This window comes from Ictalurus punctatus, chromosome 14, assembly GCF_001660625.3.
Source record: "Ictalurus punctatus breed USDA103 chromosome 14, Coco_2.0, whole genome shotgun sequence".
NCBI classification, from domain to species: domain Eukaryota; kingdom Metazoa; phylum Chordata; class Actinopteri; order Siluriformes; family Ictaluridae; genus Ictalurus; species Ictalurus punctatus.
This window is the reverse complement of record NC_030429.2, coordinates 4,016,175-4,039,661: the sequence shown is the minus strand read 5'-3', so window position 1 is coordinate 4,039,661 and position 23,487 is coordinate 4,016,175. Positions and strand designations below refer to the sequence as shown.

Here is a 23,487-nt window from a genome sequence, read left to right as displayed (position 1 = left end):
ACTGTGAGCAAAGAAGACTGTGAAAATTTGTCTTTACTGTTTAACCTCTTGATCTTTTGTTAAAAAAAAAAAAATCCACAAAAATACTCTGCTCTCATGGATATCAAACAATACTACATCATTAGTACATATGGGTGACTAGGAACAGGAAATTGTTCAACCGTGACTTCCTGTTTCACAGGGGTATAAATATGAGGTAATACATAGGCCAAATTCCCTTAGCCATTCATAACCATGGGTAAGACCAAGGAATATAGCTGTGATGTGCGGCAAAAGGTTGTTGAGCTTCACACAATGGGAAGAGGCTATAAGAAAATCAGAGCAATAATTAAGAAGTTCCAGTCAACTGGAAATGTTATGAATCAACCTGGAGCCGGACATGTGTCTATATTGTCTCAACTTCATCTCCAACCTCATCTGGAATTTTAGGAGAAGACTCAGAGCTGATATCTTGGCAAAGGGAGGTAGCACAAAGGACTAAAAGGGTGCCAATAATTGTTGCACACCTATACTGAACAAAGATTTACTTTTTTCTGGATAAACCTGTGTTTTGTTTGCAATTGTTTGAGATCCATGTAAAAGTTCTTACCTGGAACTCTCTCAAAATGGTAGATATGTTGGTTTCATTTGCCAGATTGGTTAACACTTCAAGCTGCAAATTTCATGGAGTGGACATGGAATAAAATCAAATTCAATTAATATTCAGATGCTTAAAAGCTGCAAAATGTCTTGGTGTACTTCATTTCCGAATATTTATAATCACCTTGAGTATTTTGATCTGCGTGGGGTCAGTAGAGCGGATATAGAAGCTCTTCAGGTATGGCTCGAACATCCCCTACAGGAGTAAAATGAGATTTATTTTGGGTTAAGACTCAAAAGCAAGGCATCAAGTAAAGCAGGCCAAGACCTCATCATGTGTTGGATTTTTTTTTTGTCGTCAGGCAGTCTGGGATTTAAAAAAAATGCATTTCTAATAATAATTAAAAAAACAACAACCCACTGGTGTCCTTGATTTGTAGTTAATATAAACGACTCACCCTCCTTTTGATGGTCATGGTTGCAACATTTTGAAGAACAACATACTGGACTTCACTGCAGAGGGAAAAAAAAAAAAGAACACCATAAAACTACATTATCACATAATAATTGATACAATATAGCTAGCCACTTAAAAAAAAATTCCAATTCACACTCGTGCACTGAACAATTCAAGTATTTTCAATCCAAGTGAAAAATCAGACTACTCTGGACTCAAGGGCGTCACGGTTTAATGATAGCATTCCTTTTTGACACTGACTGATAAGTTCATCACTGTGGACAGAGTCCTTAATAGTCACACAGACGGTTTATGGGCACGCTATTAACTGAATCAGCCAAGGGCAAAATGTTGTGCTTCTTTCACTGACCTGTGGCTCCTCATCAGCCTCACCAGTGCCTTAGCGATTACGCCTACCTCCGCTTTAGGAGCTAGATGGAAATAGAGCTGAGCGACTGCCATCACCACCTGGAGAGAGAGAGAGAGAGAGATGGTAGAGTGGTGTATATTTGCATATCCTTGAGCGTCATGCGATGTCACATGACAAATTTATATTTCAGCAACGTTGCACGAGCAAGAGTGTGTTCACACAGGTTTGTTGACGGTGGAGTGGCTGGCTGCTTTATGTCCCAGGGAGCCCTCGAATTACACATGTTACTCCTGAGATACCAGTGATCCTGACCCCTTCTGCTCTCCAGACCTGCCTGATGTCCTAATTCAGGCTGGAGTTCTCATCAAGTGGAAGTCACATGATGCTGCTGAGGATGGTCCTACATGGTGCAGCCTAACGATCATTGAGATTGCTGCGGATATTGCCACTTAAAAACCATAAAGATGGCTTTGGACCTCAATTCATATGAACGGTTATGCTACGATGGCTAAAACTGCAATTACTATTATAGCCTCAGCACTGCAATTACCATAAACAGTTTTGCACTCAAGCCTCCATCAGTGAATAGTGGAGAATTTAACAAAACAGACCTCATGTAAAAACTGTACTGAAATTTTCCCGGTTACACGACCGCACTATTTGAGCATGTAGTATTAGCACATTTATAGAAGCGGTGTATTTATTTATAATCGCACTATTCCGTGTCACCCAGGTAAAGATGGGTTCCCTTTTGAGTCTGGTTCCTCTCAAGGTTTCCTCCTCATATCGTCTCGGGGAGTTTTTCCTCGCCACAGTCGCCGCTGGCTCGCTCATTAGGGATAAATTCATACATTTAAAATTTATATTCGGAAGTTATATATTTCTGTAAAGCTGCTTTGGGACAATGTTAAAAGAGCGATTCAAATACAACTGAATTGAACTGAAAAGTGCGGTTATACTGAATACCGGCACAGCCGCAGTTAATCACAGCCGTGCCCATTTTCAGTATAACCGGATGACTGCGAGTGCGATACTGCTTTATTTACACATCAGTTTTAGAAACAAGAAATCAATAAAGAAAAATAATAATAAATTATAATAATAAAAAATAAAAAATAAATAGATCCCGAAGAAGCTACACTCACTTTACCGCATGTCGCCTAGCTGAATAGCTAGCTCACGCTAATTTGTACATTCACGTTAAAGGTGCTTCAGGTAAAACTGGCTTCTCTTCTTCCTTTTCATTTTCATCTGACAGGCTTTCATAATTTCAATTTATAAAAAAAAAAAGTTATATTCCTGAAAAGTATCATTTGTCATGTTCGCTGATGATGTCGCTAACTCCACTGTAGTAACTGTTTCCAACTAGGAAGTGGAATTTTACGTGGCGATAACATACCATTATACTAAATATAGGTACTCTTGAAACGCTGCTCAACCAATCAAATGAGGGGGCCGGAACTAAGTGCCTTAATACACTTCATTTCCTGCAATACATCTTCAAGAAGCTCCTCCCACTCATTCTGCCTCGTAGCTATGTTAGCTAGCTAGCTATGTTATGGGAAATCTGGGTTTAGCTCGGCACCACGTATTGCGTTAGCAAAAGTTAGTTAGTCAGCTGATATCGTTGAGCAATTTATTATCGATACTTATCCTGGTATGAGATATGAGATAAATGAGATATGTGTATGAGAAAGTTTTCTGCTAGTTTAAATTCAGGCGCAAATATGATGACCACAATAGAAAAATCATGTGGGTTTTTTTTTTTTTTTTTTTTCCTGAAACGCTTGGATAGAAGAGTAAAAATGTGTTTAGACATGGCTATTGAACTAACAGCTGCGTTGCGGCTCTGTAGCAGAGGTTTGGTGTTTCGGAGCAACAGCCTGTGATCAGGGTCCATAACATATGGCTTCCTCTTGGCAAGTGCGGTTGCCTCAGCCTTCTTATCTTCATCATCCTCATCATCGTCCGAACCATAAAATGCCTTCTCTCCACTCTCCTCCAGCAGGGACTCCTATAGATACAACATATCACAAGCTCAGACTCAGACACATACACAAGCTTTTTTTATTTTTTTTATTATATTATTTTTTATTATAGACGAATGAGGCGTTACGGTACTTACGTTAACGTTGGGGTTGAGGAACTGAGTCCTGGCGTAGCGGGTGAGCATGTTGATGATAACTACCTGACCCCATTCCTCCACGTCAATCAGCAGGTTGCAGAGTTTACGATAATTCTTATGGATCAGATCGATCCGCTCTGGACAAACCTCCTCGAACGCCATCACCACACTGCCTGCGACCAGCTAAACCCGTAACACACAATACGGTATAAATGTATCGACAAATACGTGATGACGGAAGCACGTGTTATTAACAACGAGGCCGATTTTGGCAAGAGTACTAGTAGGTCTTACAGTTGTTTTATCAGCAAGCAGCTTTTCAATGACTTCAATTAGCTGGTCTTTCTGCTCAGGGTCCAGGCTGTGAATAGAGAGAGAGAGAGAGAGAGAGAGAGAGACTATACAACTATATAACAGCAGTGTCTGATTTCACTAGAGGTTTTAAAGCCCCTTTTTTGGGACTTTTGACAGCAGGAAATGGTGGTATATTCAAAGTTACCAAAGCTTTCCAGTTGCATAGTATTTCTGCTCAAACTAGTCGCCAATATGACTTAATGGTAGTCCGATTGGGACTAGAGGCACTATTTTTCTATGCTGACTAGTTATGCTTACCATGTAATAATTCAGAATAATCTGGTTCCTTGGTAAGTATGTTTCTATTATCAGAAATAACAACAGGCGTTTTTATTTACCAATGTGCATATTTAAGTTAACATTTAAGTCTAACTTCAGCAAAACACTGACTACGTGTACATGCGCATCGATATTCCGATATTATTGGAATTTGGCGATATTCTGATTAGTACCGAGTCATGTAAACGCTGCAATCCGATTGCCCTGATTCAGATTAAGACAATATTCTGAATTCCCACCCCCTGGAATATTCCTGTTTTAATCGGTATATCTGCGCGTGCTCAGTTCGCAATGCCCAGCATCTTGAATCTCCCGGGAAATAACAGCGGGGAAAGGAATTCCTTAAACGGAATTTGATGCGTATGTAAACGTAGTCAATGATTTTTATGGGACAAACGATGTCACAATGGTATTTTCATTTTTGTCCGTATTGTCAGCTCAAAGGTGTTTTAAATTTGCGATGCTGCCAATTTTGCTTCCTGTCATTACAGCTGATGACGTTTAAAAACCCTTCATCATCAAGCCATCATTTTTAAATCATTTTTGCTGCGTCCAAAATCGGCCGGTTAACCAAATGGCCATTAAACCAAGCAACAATGTCCAAATCCAAGCACTTCTTTCATGTTGGACGTAATAATGGTGTGGTGAATATTATGTGGCATGAAGCGAATGCTGTTGCTTTTACTGTCATCACTGCAACCATTCCAGTTGTCTCCCCAATAGATGCTGGAAAAGAAAAACGCCGTTAGAGTTGCGGTGGTAGGACGTCATACCTGTAGAGTTTGGGGATGGCGTGAGCGGCCGTCTTGCGGACGTATGGAGACATATCCGAAGCAGCCTCTTTGATCGCCAGCATCATAATGGGCACGATGATGGTGACTCGGATACTGGACAGAACACGCAAGGCGCTCGCACGAATAAGTTGATTAGGATCCTGCAGGTTTTGGGGGGAAAAACGAGGAAAGCATTGTTTGAAAAGATAGCTGATGTGAAGCCAGAGACAGAGACTGATACATGGATGGGTCATATATACTGCGTTGTGACAGTGAGGAGGGAGAAATGCATTTTCCTCATCAAGTCACTAGGTGGTGTTTCCACTGAATGAACTCATGACTCAGAGAGCTTTGCTGAGTCATGTCCAATCATGCGGCTGTCAGGTCACACGATCTCATGCCTCGTGGCATTAAAGTGCACCTATCATGGTTTTGCAGATGTTCCCGTTCATGTAGCGTGTTATAGAGCTGCTTGTGAATGTAAAAACGTCTGCAAAGTTTAAAAAAAATCAAAGCGCACGACAAACTTTGACTCCTAAAAGAAGGAATCGATTCTGAACAGCCGAAACGAGTCGTCAGTGATTCCAGACTTTACTTCCTGTACTAACCTAAGTAGGTTTGTAACAAAAAGCCCCGCCTCTGGTCTTCATTAGCTGCTCGCTGACAAGCGGTAGACCAATCACAACAGACTAGGACGTCTGACCAATCAGAGCAGAGTATGCTCTCTGAACGGAGGAGTTTAGAACGAATTCTTTAGAACGGATCATTGAACGAGTCGTTTGTGACACTGGGGGGAAAAAAGGTAATGCTGCAGTTTAAATGATGAGCACGTTAACGTGTTTTTTGACCTCGGATGCAGGTAAATCTACTGTATGAGACCTTTAAAACAAATTTAGGCACCATAATAGGTGCGCTTTAATAGAGAGCGGGACTTCCATATTAATCTTTGGAATTAATACTTGGTCTTCTTTGGCGTCCAAGATTTATTTTGTAATGAAATTCTAAGTTGTTTTTAGATTTTTAGTCTTTCATCATCATTGCGATCTTTGCTTAACGTTTACCCGCAGTGCCTTTTGACTAACCCATTTATACTACCCATTGTGCCAGTGGGGATTTGCTTCATCTCAACATAAAGAGAGCGATGCAGCAGCGCTTTAGTGCTTTAGTCTGTCCAGCTCTCTCACCTCTAACAGATAAGACCCCTAAGTGTCAACTTTTATGCTAATACCAGCATCAATGCCATTACTTTCTTCACCTCCCAGTCGAGCCGAGTCTCTGCCGCAACCTAGCAAGACTGCGTTGTGTACCAGCACCGCATTTGGTTTTTTAAGCACTAACAGCGAAACCTTTACTGTATGTCTGAAGCATTTCGATTTTATTTTCTCCGATTAAAGGCCTTTTTTAACTGCCCTAGCAAGGTCATTCTGTCACGGCAATGCAGCACACAACCACTAACGAATACAAAAATGCAGCATCAACTAACCAACCAGCACCAGAATCATTAAGCGCATCATATATATTTCATTATAAACATATTGAATGTTTTGTGCTGTTCTGCGTCAGCACAGTGGTGCAGTCTTGATGCGCCGGACTCACGCTGATCGGGGTGTGATGGAGTTTAAAATGCTACGTGTAAGTGCAAACCTTGAGCCCTCGCTGGAAGGTAGAGATGGAGAGTAGAGCCAAATCCTGCTGTTCCTCAGCATAGCGCACTAGGTACACGTACACCAGCTTCTTTACCTAGAACAGGCACATATACACATAGCTTTAGAAACTGCAGGACACAAATTGCGCTTTACGCTTCCCAGTGTGATGAGTGCTGCTTTCACTTCCTAATTTAGTCTTAGCCGATTCCCGACCACGAGTCAGCTATCCCACATCGTACGACAGCTCCCAACCGGGAGGGTGAAGGCTAGCACGTGCTTCAGTCAGCCAGCAGCATCCTTTCGAACTGCTGCTCATGCTGCGTCACGGGGAGGTGTAACAAACACAGAGGAATGCGCTATCCGCTTATAGATGCCAATGATCGGCTAGTGTCGCTGTGATCGACATGTGATCAGTATGCCACCCCTCCCACCCTGAGAGCACAGCCAGTTTTGCTCTCTTGGGACTGCTGGCCACGGATGGATGTGGCATCGTTGGGATTCGGACTTTGCACCCATGTGCTTTTAGTCCAGACTCCGACACTATCCTGTCGTTCGTGTTGTACATGATTGTGTCCACCTGTTCACCCTTGGATTAGCTTGTCTATTTATACCCTGTTTTTCCTAGTGCCTTTTCGTCTAGTTCTGCGTTTTCTGGTTTCGACTTTCTGGCTTGGTATTCTGATCGTCTCCCTGTTTATTGCCAAATAAACACCCATTCGGTTTTTCACTCGCCAGATTTTGGGGAGAATAAGTCGACCGATTTGGTTTTTAATCACTTCCTGTGATCCGGCACTACAGCTGCAGCAGTCACAAAAGGTTATTAAAACCTCATGCGTCGTATGAATTTGTGATGGAAGAAACATCTTCGTGCTACGTTCCCACTTCATAACGTGACGGACCGTGAATGTCTCGAGCCGGATTTCTCTCACCTTGGCCGTGTTGCAGTACGAGCGTTTCAAACTCACCTCGATGTTCTTGCAGGCCACATTTTTCACCACAGCAGGAAAGAGATCAGATGCGTTTTTCCCTCTGGCGATCATCTGCGGCAAGAAAAACAACCCAGCTGAACGTCTACGATCGAACACTACCGTCGCGATAAAAAACAAACAAAAAAAAAAAAAAAAAAAAAAAACACGTCGCAATACTGCCGACGACAAAGCTGTTTCGTGAGCAAACGTCAGCATTTGCACGACTATGTAATGTTCATGCAAACAGGATCTGGGGATATATGATGTACTGTATACATGCTGTATGGCATTGCAGGCAGATTTACACACACACACACACACACACGTATACTACATCTCACAGCAGAGTCATGAAAAGACTCTGGCAGTATTATGAGATGGAAGCTGGAGGAGCGGGGTGGAAATAAATGCTAATATCTTTGTTTATGGTCATCAGCGAGACAGTGAGTGTGAGAGAGAGAGAGAGAGAGAGAGAGAGAGAGAGAGAGAGAAAGTAGAGTAGCTCTATAATAATGCCAGCTGCTGGTGATGGATGGTGAATCTGATGCCTATTTAAGCGCAACTTTCTGAAGTATACCTCCTCCACAGACTCTTACATCATGGCACCCATAAAAACACAGTTTCTATTAACAGTTCTCCTCTACTGCAGGGTTTCTCAAGGCCTTAACCAGAAAGTATTTTTCTCCAGATTTCATGTGAGGTTGTGGATCCGTGGTGGTGAACTTCGACCCGTCACTAACATCACAGCTGCCTCCTCTCTGCTCGGATAATAGAAAGCGTGTCAAGCAAGCTGTTTCTCTTCCCCTCGTCTTCGCTTCAAGTGATAAATATTTTAGGCCTTAGCTTCTCCGCTGCAACCCTGAGAATCTGACACCAGGAATGAATATTTAACACCGGGTTGTACTACACCCCCAAACACACACACACCCTCGCTGTCCTACTTAATGTCACCACATCGTACAGGCGTCTCTACACTACAGTAACAACGGCTCAGAGCCTAAACTTTCATATCTTTTATAAACGCACCGCAGAGTAGAGAAATAATCCATTCTAGCTCAAACCTCGACTGTTCTGGGTACGAGTTCGGACGTGGTGATTATGACGAGGTGTGTGTTCCAGTGGTCTGAAAAAAATCGGTCTGAATAAGTTGAGAAAAAAATTTTATTTAAAAAAAAAAAAAAAAAAGAAAGGTTTTTTTTTTTTTGTATCATCAACAACAGGAAGTTTATTTCACGGAAAGAAAATGAAGAATTGAACATGACTTCTACCACTTTCTTTACTGACATGCCCACAAATTGACACGTTGGGGGTTCGTAGTATTCCCGAGTTGTAATTTCGACACCGTAGAGGCGTTCAAGTGCGCTCGACCCGTTATCACGATGTCTCCGACAGGACTTAAAGGCAGAATAAAGTGCCGTTTTCAGTCTTCTTACACCGTGCATTTATAAATACACCCTTTCGCTAAAAAGATTTGAACAGACTAAAATGAGCTCTGGACTTGCCTGGTCTCAGTGAGCCGTGTGTCTTGTGTCAGTGTGCTGGCTGAGGTTTAATGGGTTTAGTCTCTTACAGAACATCCAGTGGGCTTGATTAAGCGACTCTGTATGGAGCTACTGACTGGAGGCTCGTTTGGCTCACTGTTTGAACAACAAAGCCATAAAGCACATGCTGACAACACTGCCTCAGTGAGCATAATGTCCCTGCCTAGTGCATTACATAATAAACAGAGGCCAAGGTTTCTGTGTGTAAGATTTTCTCTAGAACGACTCAGAGTACAGAAAAGGACCTGTTGTACAATGAAAATCAGGTCAATATGAATATCTTATTAGGCTAAATTACCGGATAATGAGCCTGCAGATGTATCTGGAGCACAGAAACAATAAGGCAAGTCTGCGAACGCTTGACACGAAGAATTCTCCCTGATTACTACAGAGATCTGGCTAATAATAATAATAATAATAATAATAATAACAACACCAGAGCACATATAATCGCTCAGAGCAGGCAATCTTCTCTTGAGGCTGAATTCATCACATGACAGGCGCAAGCAATGTACAGCAATAATGTAAAAGGACCATGGGGATTAAATCTGAGTGCTCCTCGGGAGAGTCATTTAGCTGATAAATAAGCTGACAATGAACTGAATCGCAGCAGTGATGAATTATAGTCTATCCCACAGCCAAAAAGCAATACAACTGACACTAAAGTCAAAAAAGAAAGATGTATGCTTTCACGTGTGGTGATGCACCTTCAGACTGAGCGCACTGCAAGGCTCCAGCAAATAGTAATACTCACTGCAACAATCCTTTTCATAGCCTCCAGCTTTAGAGAGTCCTTGTTGCTGTCCAACATCTCCTTCAAATCATCGTGCCTGAAGAAAAAAAAAAGAAGCAAAAACACCATTGATGTATATATCGTCAGAGGTCGACCGATTGAACGGATCTGGTTCTGGATAAACGATTGCTGGAACTAACGGTTATCAGAAAAAATTCACACCCATAGTTATTCCAGGTTGTGTCCCTGCGAGAAGGGTCCGCTGTCATCATACAGTCATACAGAGTGGGACTAGATTATTTCTCTAGAGGAGAAATAAAAACTATCGCTGACAAATTTTGTTCTGTTATTTGAAATGTTTTTTAATAAAAAAATTTCCTTGGTTATTTGGAGGAGTGTTGCTTTTTGGTTCAGTCTGGATGTATATCATTTATTTACTTTAATATTTATTATAGTTAATATATACACAGTGGGGGTAATAAGTATCGAACGCGTCAACATTTTTTCTGTAAATATATTTCCTATGAGGTTATTCACATGAAATTTTCACCAGACATCAGGATTGACTCAAGAAATCCGGAAATATCAAGAATTCACAACATTAAAGTCCATGAATAAAGTTATGTGCAATAAAGTGGAATGACATTGGGAAAAAAGATGGAACAAAAAATAAAGCAGTTCTCCAAGGCAAGGTAAGGCACGGAACCAGCTGAAATCCGTAAGTAATTATACCCCCTATCTGTGCAAATTAATATCAGCTGGGTTAGTAACTTGATGGTCTATAAAAAGGCTTTTCGTTACCAAGGTGTCACACAAGAAACATCTCATGATGGGTAAAAGCAAAGAGTTGTTGTTGTGAAACATACTGATGGAATCGGATACGGACGTATTTCAACACTTCTGAATCCTCCAGTAAGCACCATTGGGGCCGTTATCCACAAGTGGAAGCAACATCACTCCGTCATCAACCGGCCACGCACAGGAGATCCTCAAAAGATTTCTGACCAGGGAGTCAGAAGAGTAGCACAAGAGCCAAGGACCACTCGGAAAGAGCTCCAGAAACACTCAGCAGGTGCCATCGTCACAGAGAAAACAATAGACAATGCACTCCACTGTTCACGCTCACCCCACAAGACTCCATTACTAAAGAAAAGGCATGCCGAAGCTCGTTTAAAGTTTGCTACAACTCATTTGGACCAGCCTATGAAATACTGGGAGAGTGTAGTCTGGACAGACGAGAGCAGAATTGAACTTTTTGTCTGTCATACTACACACCATGTCTGGAGAAGAAATGGCACTGCACATCACCCTAAAAACACTACACCAACAGTGAAGTTTGGAGGTGGAAGCATCATGGTGTGGGGCTGTTTTTCATCACATGGTACTGGCAGACTTCATATAATTGAAGGAACGATGAATGGAGCCCTTTACCGGGAGATTCTTTAGAGGAATCTTCTGCCATCCACCAGGATGATGATGAGAAGTGGGTGGACTTCCAGCAGGACAACGATACAAACATACAGCAAAGATAACTCTCAATTGGTTTCAGAGAAAAAAATCGAGGTGTTAGAATGGCCCAGCCAATCACCTGACTCGAATCCAATTGAACAAGATTTAAAGACAATATGTTTAGAAGAATGGTCCAAAATCAAAATCTTGAGTTAATACTGATGTCTGGTGAAAATTTCATGTGAATAACCTCACTGGAAATATATTTACTCAAAAAAATATTGACACGTGTTGAATATTCCCCCGACTGTATATGTTCATATTTATATATTTATTTCATTTAAAAACGTACAGTACATTTACATTCGGTACTTTTTATTTCTGTAATAAAGTTCAGCAATATTTCACTTTGAATGTCATGTTTTCATTCAGTATCGGTTTTTAAAACTATCGGTTATCGGCAGGTACCGCCCAACTTAGCTATCTATATCGGTAAAATCTACTACGGTCGACCTCTATGTATCATATCCACACATTTCACCAAATTCTCTGTCCGAATTGTGGGGAAACCAGTTGCTTTTAGTGATGACTATAAGAGAACACAGTGTAACTGAATATATTAACACAACCAGTGCTTTCACATTCACTGAGCAAGCCTGAATATGCAACAGAAGGTGTTTTAAAGAGCCTGAACAGACCAGTCTGTTATTTCAAAGCCCCAAAAACAGAAAAACAGTCATACACGATACTTTCTATGATGCACTATGAGTGTGTGTAAAAGTAGGTTTTTGGATGATGATGATGATGATGACACTCAGTAAGGAAGTCGTTCAGAGGTGGGGTGTAAAAAGGCGGAAGCTGCTCTTTGCTGCGGTGATTAGTTCAGTCTCAGAGGGTGAATAGAGAAATAAACGTGATTGATTTGGAGTGCACCGAAGCGTGACACCTCAGACCGTAATGAAGGATACAGAACCTCTTATGACAAACAGACATGGATAGATACTCATGAGAGCAACTGAGGAGATGGAAAGAGCTGTCAATAAAAAGGAAAATAAAAATACTCTTCAATCATGAAAATCGACACCGTTCAAGTGACACGTTCGAGGTCACGTTCTTGCGCGCAAGTGAGACAAAAACGGACTTTTGTTATATGGTTTCCTCATTCAGAAAAGTTTGTGCGGTGGGATTCTGCGAGCGACCAATCATTCGTTCTGTGCTAGTGTACAAAGTAAACATTCACAAAACATTTTCAAAGATATAGACGGGTGACCGATTAAAGGGAAAAACTGGCGGCTCTGTTTTGCTGTGAAGCGTCATTGCCGATCAGTGAAGTTACTGATTTGATCATCTTTATCCTGTAATGAAACGGTTCTATCATGACAGGCTTGGTCTCTTCCAGGATGACTCCGCCCCCACCCACAGGACACGAGCGCTCACCGAATGGCTTGATGAGGATGAAAATCAGGTCGATTATTTGCTGTGATGTTCACAGCGAGTGGATCTCAACCCAATTGAACACCTGTGCGAGATTCTGGACTGATGTGTGGATGGCACATCTATGGTGTTCGTGTCTCTAATGCAGCTCCAGAGGCAAAGCACACCGACACTGTCTCGGCGCCTGGGAGAAACCGTTTCTTCCTTTAAATTTTTTATGTCCTTACAAAGAAAGGGACACAGAGAGAGAAAAGGAAGGAGGGAGGATAGAGAAAGAGAAGGACGGCCACCCGAAACAGAAAGAGAGATCACGAAAATCTGCCACACGTCATTAAATATTAAAATCACTGCCATGCAGTAGAACTGATGAAGCGTGCTGGCTGAGTGATGGATCTGGAAGATCTGGATTAGTAAAAACCTTCACGTGGTTCGTTCGTGTGCATGTATAAATGTTTATCTCTTGTCACCATGGCTCCAAACCTTTTCCATTTTATAATGTAAGATAAATCGAAAGCTCCATAAAAGGAGGACTGAAGTCACAATTTGGATTTTTCAGACAATTTCATTATACTTAGACTCGAATAGGAGAAAGCTCCCTAAGTGCATGTCTGCCACTTGGATGCTAAACATAACAAGAACATAAAACATAAAAGCTAGCTGTCTATATTCACTTTGCACAGCAGATGCAATCAAGGCCACAGCATGTCAGAGATACCTGGAGAATTTTGTCACGCCAAAGCTATGGCAACTCAACTGGACTATTCTGATAACTGCTTTCTGAGAAAAGTTTCTATAGCAACCGTATCCGAGTCAGTGCATTAGCAACAGGCAGGTGATGAATGGAGCCATTAACCCTCGACTTGACAAAGCTAAAAGACAAAGAAAAACAAACAACACTTTATAAGACAGAGAGCCTCTTTATAGGTAGGTTCCCTAAGTACTAGGAAGTACTGCTGTCTACTACTTCCTGTTTTACCTATGTAGGCTGTCTGTTTATCTGGGATATAGGACATTTCAAAAGATACCAGTCAAGACATACAGTACAATATGACGCTGACTTTTTCAGCATAAGAATCTTGACTGCAGGGTCTTTGCAGAATGCTGAAGATGAAAATAACTTTCTTTCCATCACCAGTTTGTATTCCCCAGCAGACAATCGGATGCAGCAGCTCTCCGTGGGCAGAAGCCAAAAGAGCGAAACTGGCCGTGCTCTCAGGGTCTGAGGGACGGCGTTACTCTCTCCCCTGTCAATCACAGCGACTCTGGCCAAACGTGGGCATCTGTGAGCTCATGTATGAGGAAGAGGGCGGACAGCGCTTTCCTCTGCGTATGTTATGCTGCCCTGTGATGCAGCAGTTTGAAAGCATGCCGCTGTCTCAGAGGAAGCACGTGTTTGCTCGGTTGGTAGCTGTCGTATGATAAAGGAGACTGGGCTGGTGGGTGGGAACTGGCCAAGAATGAAATAAAATGGTAAATGACCTATTAGTGGCCTGTGATCAGGGTTGTGTCTACTTGCTTGTGTTGCTCGACTTTAGTGCAGCTTTTGATACCATTTATCATACTATTCTCCTTGATAGACTAGAAAACATTGTTGCCGTTAAGGGAACGGTCCTCTCCTGGTTGAGGTCTTATTCGACTGATCGCTATCAGTTCGTAGATGTAAATGACGACTTCTCTACGCATACTGAGGGAAGTTTGGTGTTCCACAAGGTTCTCTTTTAGGCCCACTGATTTTTACTTTATATATGATACATCTGGGTCAAATTATTCATAAATATGGAATTAGCCTTCACTGTTATGCTGATGATACACAGTTGTATGTTTCAGCGAAGCCAGACGACAGACACCAGCTTAATAAAGTTGAGGAATGTGTAAAGGACATTAGATACTGGATGTTTATTAACTTCCTTTCACTTAATTCTGACAAGACAGAAGTACTTGTATTAGGACCACATGCAGCTATAAGTAAGCGTTCTGATCTCACAGTAACTCTGGATGGTCTTTCTGTTTCGTCATGTATAGCTGTAAAAGACCTTGGAGTGATTATTGACTCCAGTCTATCATTTGATGCTCATGTAGATAATATTACTAGGATAGCCTTCTTTCATCTCAGAAATATTGCTAAGATAAGAAATATAATGTCACTACATGATGCAGAAAAATTAGTTCATGCTTTTGTCACCTCTAGACTAGATTACTGTAATGTCTTACTGTCTGGATGTTCCAGTAGGAGCATAAACAACCTCCAGTTAGTCCAGAATGCAGCTGCTAGAGTCCTTACTAGAACGAGAAGATATGACCACATCACCCCGATCTTATCCACACTGCACTGACTCCAAAGTAAACTTTCACACTGATTATAAAATACACAGTACCTGAGCGAACTTTTGGTCTTTTATGATCTGCCACACCTACTTCGATCAAAAGGTGCAGGCTATTTGTTGGTACCTCGAATAGTGAAGGCTACAGCAGGGGGAAGAGCTTTCTCTTATAAAGTCCCACAGTTATGGAAAAGCCTTCCAATTAGTGTTCGGGACTCAGAGACAGTCTCGGTGTTTAAGTCCAGGCGGAAAATGTATTTGTTTAGTCAAGCTTTTTGTGAATGTTTTTTTTTTCTTAGATAAATCAGCAGATCTAGAGGGCTCATGGGCTTAGAGTGTTGTGGTGAACTGGGATGTTGGATGCTGCAACTAGCAACCGGGAGATGTTGTTCTTTCTGATGTGTTTAGCCTTCTCACACTTACCGGGTCCTGGGTTCAATCCTGAGCTACAGGTTTCCTCTGGTTTCCTCCTAAAAACACACGGGCCGGTGAACTGGCTGTGCTAACCTGCTCATATTTGGGGATGAGGGTTGGAATGTGAATGTGTGTTCGTGGACTGGCATCCCACCCAGGTGTATTTTTGCCTCAGTTTTCCTGGGATAGGCTCCGGATACACCACAACCCTGACCGGGATACGGCGTTTACAGAAGAGGACTGAATTCAGGAATAACATGAAACGAACCGCCAGTGATCCGAGGGAGAGACGCAAAACCAGTTGGTTTATTTCTTAATAGCTGTAATTTTCTATAGAGCATGTGTGAGGGCATCCATAGTTGGTGCACAGAGGGGATCCGGGATGACGCACACTCTGCCCAGATTTATCACTCTTATGAGATACAGATCAGAAAAGCTGCTCTGAACACAAGCCCCCGCTGAGACGAGCTGAGACGAGCTGTTAGGGCATGCAAAACACCCTACTGCAGGATTGACACCCGCTGCCCTACAGCATCACCGCTCGATCCTCACATACTGTATATTCCACACACGCTTCACTGTCATAATGGAGGAAATGGCTTACACCGTTGTTTACACCGGCATCAGATTATTAGCTGAGGGATCTCCAAGACTGATCATCACAACAGCCTGGGCCTCATTATACTTCGATTCCTCCTCCGAGCAACTGCGCAGCGTCACGGAAAAAGCTATGAAAATATTGTAAATATGACCTAGTTATTTTACTACAGTGCGGCGAAATTAAGAGAGAGAGAGAGAGAGAGAGATCCACAGGAATCATTTAAAAACAGAAATTGAACTCATTTGTAATTTATATTACATGCCACGTCTATTACATTGGTTACAATAAAGTACAAGAGTGAGGATTAGGATAATCCCATATCGACGCATGTTTGTCCCATTTTAGACTCGAAGTTTCACGCTGAGACATCGCACTTTCCAGCCACGCCAGTCCATCAGTCGTCTAAAGCCTGAGCATTAATAGGTTCTAAACTGGTAGAGATAACAGAATAAGCTAATTAACCACATTTCCCCCTGACACTGGCAGTCCGTTATTGTCGGCAAACGCCCGCGTTAACTCACGACACGCCTGGCTTCGCGACAGCTGTTGTTTCCACAGCAACGCAGAAAGCAATAAGGGGAAGAGAATAAATTCTTCTGCTTTTCACAGCTGTGAAGCGTTTAGGCAGGCAGATGATGAGGAGGGACCGGGCACAACATGCTCTCTCTGTCGCAATCTGTCTATCTCTGGCAATATATATAACGCATTCCAAAGGTGGCAGGGAGAACAGGTCCGAGGCTGGTCCTCACCCAGAGCAAGAATCATAATAAACACACATCGATCAAAAGAACGTGTAGTCCTCCAAAGACCTTCATTAATACACAGATTACACCACAGCATGAGTGTAGCTTCTCGAGTCTGCTCGGTCAGAGGGTGCGCATTATTTTCGTATAACCGGGCAGCTCGTTCCAGCTGATCGTATGAATGTGCTCGTTCTAATACGTTATTGTTCCCATAGTAACAGCTCATACACCGGATGGAAACGCGGCATAATCTGAGACTAATCAAAAATGGATTTAAAAAAAAAAAACTGTTGTTAGTTTAACAAAGTAAAAGATATAATCGTATAATTAATGTGGTGAGGGGTTTTTTTTGTTGTTGTTGTTGTCAGGAGACATCTATTGAACTTATATGGAAGGTGTCTCGGGTGTCAGCGTTCTGTAACAGTCACGGAGCTTTGCAAAGTTTCCCAGCACAGGAAAGTCTTCAGGACAGAGGGGTTATGCTTTATGGCTTCTGAGAGAGAGAGAGAGAGAGAGAACGATTGTTCTGTAACGTGAGTGATAACAGGACTGATTGTCTCTCGGTTGTTAGACAACATTAAATCTGACTACAAAATCATTAAAAAGCACAACGTGCCGTTCATTAATAAATGAAACGCCATAATCTTTGGCAAATTCCTGTGGTACAAGTGGAACAACGCACTCCAACACATTCCGCGTGGTTATACGTAAATAATCCACATCGTGGATGTTTTTCTTTCCTTACTATATATATATATAAAAGATATAAATAATAAAACTGTGTAATGTCTCTCACTGCTTTGGATTCGTGAGGAAAGGAAGTGTCTAATGTGGCTGAGATCTTTGTGTGAAAACGCAAGTTCTTGTTTGCAAGTAAGGTTTGTGTGTGTGTGTGTGTGTGTGTGTGTGTGTGTGTGTGTGAGCGAGAGAGAGATTCTGCTCAGCTGGGGTCGTTGTTTCAGCCATGACTCCATGCTTCAGTGAACACGTCTGGCTGTGTGTGTAAGGTGTGTGTGTGTGTGTGTGTGTGTGTATGCGAGCCATGTCGTGACGAGGGAACTATTGAAAGCTTCGCTGTGAGGAGCCGGCAGTCATGAGCTGCTGCACTCCGTCAGCTTTACTCCACACACACGCACAAACATACGCACACACACACACACACACACACAAACACACACACACAATGATTTCTGACACAGAAAGAGATGCAAGTCTAAGACAAAGTGATGATCCGGATCCTCTTAATCCCAGATTATATCAGTGGTAAACAGAGGAGATCGCTGAAATGGAGTTTAAATGGATTCGACAGTGTCGCGTTTCTCCAAATATAGAAGTGGCTGACCAAAGCCAGGCATTTTACTGCTCTCCCGAACAACGGTCCAGAAAATACAGTCCAGTGCTGTCCTGAATAACAAGGGAAACCACTTGTTACGTTTTAAATTTGGAAAATCAAAAACAAGTCAAGTACTTAGATCAGCAACATCAGCATCCTCTAAGTAAGAGTTCTAACGTCTGCAGCTCAGAGCATTCGTGTGAGAAAACTGGGAATAAAATTTCTTATTAACCCTGTGGAATCATCTCACGGCATATTCTCGCAAACAACTCCGGGATGGTGGCAGAAACAAACAAGCTGAAAAAGTCCGTATGGTATCATGTTTACGTCTGTAAAGCAAGCGGACGTGGGGATATCTTGTTCCGAAAAGCATACAGGATTAAGCTGCGTTCACACATACCGTGATTTTATCGCTGCAAGTCACTAGTCACTTTACTATGAAGTCGCCAGTAGGCGTTCCTACTACTGGTTGCCATAGTAACACTTAGTAACACCTCTGACAACAAATCAGTTTTCTTGCCGCTAAAGTGAAACATTCTGGCGGGAGAGAGCTCGTATATAAAATCCACTGGTGTATATATGAATCATATTCTACGAGATGAAGGAGAAGCAGCGTGAGCTCTTCGCCGTTGCGGCCGACTATCTGAGCCGGACCGTCTGGGTCCACGAAGCGATTTGGACGGGATGGTGGATCACGGAGCACATGTCTTCGCCCCACTGGCTGTCGCTGCAACAAGTCGGTCCAAATTTGCATACATAAAGTTAAACTTTTCTCAACTATGTCACGTGGTTGGACACGCCCACATCTAGTCGCCAGCTCTCATCGAAAATGAACGGGCCCTGAGCGCTTTGTTGCTGCGAGTCGCTGTATGTGTGCGAACATGTGTTTATTTAGTTACTTCCTGTTACTTTAGGAAGTAAGAATAAAGCTTCTGTGCGATTGTTTTAAAAACAAAAATCTCTCAAATGACGCTAAAAATGTTTAACGTGCACCTATTATGATTTTTCAGATGTTCCCTTTCAGGTAGTGTGTTATAGAGCTGTTTCTGAACGTACAAACGTCTGCAAAGTTTCAAAAATCAAAGCGCACGACAAACGGAGTTATCGACTCCCAAAAGAAGGAATCGATTCTGAACAGCTGAATCGAATCGTTAGTGATTCCAGACTTTACTTCCCGTACTAACCTATGTAGGTTTGTAACAAAAAGCCCCACCTCTGGTCTTCATCGGCTGCTCGTAGACAAGCGGTAGACCGATCACGACACACTGGGACATCTGAGCAGACCAATCAGAGCAGAGTATGCTCTCTGAACGGAGGAGTTTAGAACGAATCCTTTAGAACGGATCATTTAACGAATCGTTTGTGACACTGGGGGGAATAAAAGGTAATGCTGCAGTTTAAATTATGAGCACGTTAAAGTGGTTTTTTGAACTCGGACGCATGTCAATGAGAAATTTTAAACAAAATCAGGCACGGTTCAAAACGTGCGCTTTAAGAAAAGTAGATTTGTTAGTGCGTCATTTATTTCATACATGAATGTCGGATTTAAGCCACGGTAAAAGCACCTGAAAACACGTTATAATGTCACGTTATAATGTGACGTTATTCCAACTCGGAGACGTCAGAGAAGTCGCTCGACATGACGGACTTTCCGAGCGGGAATTGTGAGCTGGACAGCTGTTCGAGTGGATTTTTTTCCCCCACTCAGAGGTCAGAGATAAATGTTCTAAGTGAATTCAAGTAGCCTTCTGATTCAAATCTGATACAGACCATCAAAATGGGCCAAATCCATCGACACCAGTGGTTTTTATGCAGACGACAAAGTTACACAGAGATCTCCACACACGCAGTCAGAGCCATTAAGAAAAGAGAAGCTGTCAAAGGCAAGAGCTCATTCATCGAACCGCAGCTGAATAAAAGGGTCCCGATTCTGAGAGCTGGGGGGAAGATAAAAACCCTCAGAACAACATGAAAAGGGGAAAAGAATAAAAAAAGATGATATCTCAGCATGGGGACAGAATAAAACACAGACGGAGAGAGAGAGGGAGAGAGATCAGATGCGATCTTCTCTTTTCTTTCACAGACAGTGAGGTTGATAAGGAAACACAACACAAGTCTCAAATTTATCGAACCGCTCATCGGTTCACCTGCTTCCTGGTCCAGGGTAATTAGATCGATGTATAATTCAATGCTCCATGACGTCACACGCAACACACGCACGGCCTGCGGAGTCAGATTTCCGATAATAACACTATCCTGAATTCTTCAGTCACCGTGTCAGCTGTCACTCATCGAGTTACCGAGCGTTCTCACCTTTCAGCAAGGTGGGGGGGTAAAAAAAAATAAAACAACCCCCAGAGAATTTAATCTCTAATGATAGAATGCTCATTTCTGAGGAGTGTTATAAACGCAGGCTGTCTGTACGCTACGTTGATACAGCAGCCCGAGCTCCTTCCTTGGCTCTCCACAGAATACGGGGACTTCTTTGATCTCATGGAGCTCGATTAATCCCCTCCATCTTTTCTTTTTTTTTTTTTTATATCTTTCCCGTCCATTTTCATTAGCATTACTACCTCGCGTTGAAGATTTCTCTCTCTTCGCAACCCGGATCCTCGCATATAAATCAGGCGAGGTGCTGCGAATTCAAACGGACACAGTTTAAAACCTTCGTGTCACAGGGTAAAGACGCCGATCTGGTCACGAGGCAGAGACTTGAGCTCGTGTGCGATAATACGAAGCTACAGAAACTCCACAGAAGGTGCACAGCTCTCTAACCAGGCACGGTGCTTTAATTACTTCGATCCTTAATAAATCCACGGGCAGTTTTCCTCCAGGGGTGTCGGTCAGCTTAACGTTTACACCCTCGGAGACTTTCGTGCTCGCTACGAGAGGTGCTCGGGTTTGAAGGTTTTCACGGACGGATAAACTCTCGCGGGTTACGCGGTATCGTGGTATTAATAAACGTCCGTGCGTCAGCGTGTATAACAAATACATCAAATCCTCTATTTGTTCGTCGTTCTTAGAAAGATATTTCTTTGAGACTTTTCTGTAAAATAAAGTAGAAAGAGAAAAAGAAAGAGAGAGAGAGAGAGAGAGAGAGAGAGTGGCTGTGAGGAAAGGTGGTAAAAATTTGCGAGGCAGTGTTTAGCCAGAAATAGATGTTGTTTGGTTTAAGTCGTCTTAGCGAGTGAAGATATCTTCATATAGTCATATTTATCTAGTATTTCCTGTTATAAGATTATAATAAAGTCTGTTTTATCAACTGTTCACTGATGGAGACTTGAGGGAAAAACTGTTCCTGGCAATTGCAGTCAGAAGTCATCTTCATGAGCTGTACCATGTGGGGCCATCCTCAGCAGCAGCGAGTGATGAGAACTCCAAGCAGACGTAGGGCATCAGGATGGATCAGGCAGGTCTGGAGAGCAGAAGGGGTCAGGATCACTCTAAATCACCTCTGAGGTGCTGCTTCAGGATTAGTGATGGGCACGGACAGTTAACTAACTGCGTACTGGTTATGTAAACACCTAGCCAATGGCTGAAACACTACGGCACGGCGCTCGTGTTTGTCCACCTCATGACAGTGAGCTTGTTAAGCTAGAGCTGGGGAGCACAGGCACGGGTAAAAGCGTTGAGTACTTTGGAAAATACCAAAAAGTAAATATTTAAAACACTACACTTTCCATCAATACAGTTTCCATCAAACGCGTCCTCGCTTTCTGTTAAGGTAAAAGAAGGATGTTTGGAGTTTCATGGGGAAAACGTTTGGATACGTCTGGCCTGGATTAACGGCTGTGAGCGACACAGGCGATGCTAAAACTTTCTCAGAGGAGTTCAAACTTTGTCAGGAAACAACACGAGCGGCTCTTTCTCCACTCGGGGATTGAATATTTATTCAAATGTATGTGTGCCTTGCAACTGAGGCTTTCAATGTTGTTCTATTATGGACGTAGTGTGCACTCGACAGATGCCTTCAAACATGCAGGTGCACTAAAGAAAGCCTTCATGGTTCTACCCTATGTAGTACGCATATAAAGTGGCGAGGACGCCGTTGAAGGCAGGTTGAAGAAAATATTCAGGCTGATGTACAAGTGCGAGTGAGGAAACAATGACTGTATACAAATAAATCGCTCTAAAAGCAATTATTTGTACTTTCTGTGGTTTATGTAAGATGACCGCGTGCTGCTGATGTTCGTTCTGCGTTGCGGTACAACGTTCTATGCTCATTAATACTCAACGATGTCATGTTGTTAAGTAAAGCAAGATTATTTGATGGATGGTTTGGTTTTACACTTCATACATCGCTGAACGTCTCACCGTCTAGAAACGCTTGACTGTACAGCCCTCGTTAATCGCAGTGGTCTGTAGGACCTGTTTTGCGCGCGTGGTCCTGTAATGCTCAGTGCATCTGTGTGTGTCCTTACCGCAGGGGTTGCGTCTGAGCACTGGGGAGCCCATCGTCCTGCGTGCCTCCCCCCTCTCCTGCGTCTCCTCCTCCTCCTCCTCCTCCGGTTGTGCTGGAGATACGGAGGTGGCGGAGCTCCTCTGGCTGCACGGCGTTGTACCAGTTCTGCAGCCCGCCGTCCGGGGTGAGCACGGGGCTGCGCGCCTCCTCCTGGCCGTGTGCCACCCCCTGCACCGTCTTCACCATGTTCACGGCGTTAGCCGGCAGCTGGAGCAGCTTCTGCATCGGTGTCATCTTCATTGCTGAGTTTTCTGATGATTTGCTTTCACGCCACCTTCGAGCTGGTCTTGAGACTCACATGTGCAACGGCAAGGCGGTTATATACACCTCAACAGTTGCTCAGAGTGCCACCTGTAGGATCCGTGAACAGCAACTCACCGACTCGGAAAAATCCTCAGCGACCTGTCCAGCTTTCCCCTGTATCCCCGATGCAAGATTGCTGGAGTGAGGGATTTCCAAACCTCCAGGGTGAACGGCCGGGGGACGCTGCTGCTGTGCTCAATCAAGCCTCCGCCTCACATGTCAGTGAAGGATCTCCCTGCTTAGCGCGGACGTCTGTAGGAGAGGTACGGCGCTGTGTCGTGAGTCTCTCCTGGGAGAGAAGCTATTCTCCGTCTGCTCGGAGGCAACTGCATGTGAGCGCAGCCTAGAGATCTAACAGGTCTGCTCTGCCCCCTCCGCCCCAGCCACGTTAGCACACCCCTCCCTTCCACTCTCCTCTTAGCACGCCATCACACTGTAGCTCTCTTTCTCCCTCTCGCTCTCTCTCTCTCTTTTCTCCAACATATTTTCCTTCACTCCTCTCATTCATTCACCTCTATTTTTTCTTCCCTCTACACACACACTCTCTTTCTATCCCTGTCGCTCTCTCTTTCTTTCTCCCTCTCCCTCCCCCTCCCTTCGTC

At 43.1% G+C, this 23,487-nt stretch overlaps 1 protein-coding gene across 14 annotated transcripts in view; it reads right to left on the bottom strand.

Moving 5' to 3' along the window:
- The window catches only part of LOC108275438 (adaptor related protein complex 3 subunit beta 2), a 58,659-nt gene that overhangs the window by 26,782 nt on the left and 8,390 nt on the right, over nucleotides 1-23,487 (bottom strand). For 8 of the 14 annotated variants that reach the window (XM_017486268.3, XM_017486267.3, XM_053685904.1 and 5 more), the window contains exons 2-12: nucleotides 9,847-9,922; nucleotides 7,549-7,623; nucleotides 6,582-6,677; nucleotides 4,938-5,098; nucleotides 3,826-3,892; nucleotides 3,532-3,714; nucleotides 3,241-3,420; nucleotides 1,407-1,504; nucleotides 1,038-1,092; nucleotides 764-835; nucleotides 590-652 (exon numbers count right to left, since the gene is read on the bottom strand). In XM_017486268.3, coding sequence (XP_017341757.1) covers nucleotides 590-652; nucleotides 764-835; nucleotides 1,038-1,092; nucleotides 1,407-1,504; nucleotides 3,241-3,420; nucleotides 3,532-3,714; nucleotides 3,826-3,892; nucleotides 4,938-5,098; nucleotides 6,582-6,677; nucleotides 7,549-7,623; nucleotides 9,847-9,922 — 1,126 coding nt within the window. Of the gene's footprint in view, nucleotides 1-589; nucleotides 653-763; nucleotides 836-1,037; nucleotides 1,093-1,406; nucleotides 1,505-3,240; nucleotides 3,421-3,531; nucleotides 3,715-3,825; nucleotides 3,893-4,937; nucleotides 5,099-6,581; nucleotides 6,678-7,548; nucleotides 7,624-9,846; nucleotides 9,923-22,541; nucleotides 23,462-23,487 lie in introns of those variants that run through there. The other 6 variants (XM_017486263.3, XM_017486264.3, XM_017486265.3 and 3 more) reach the window with 4 other exon arrangements.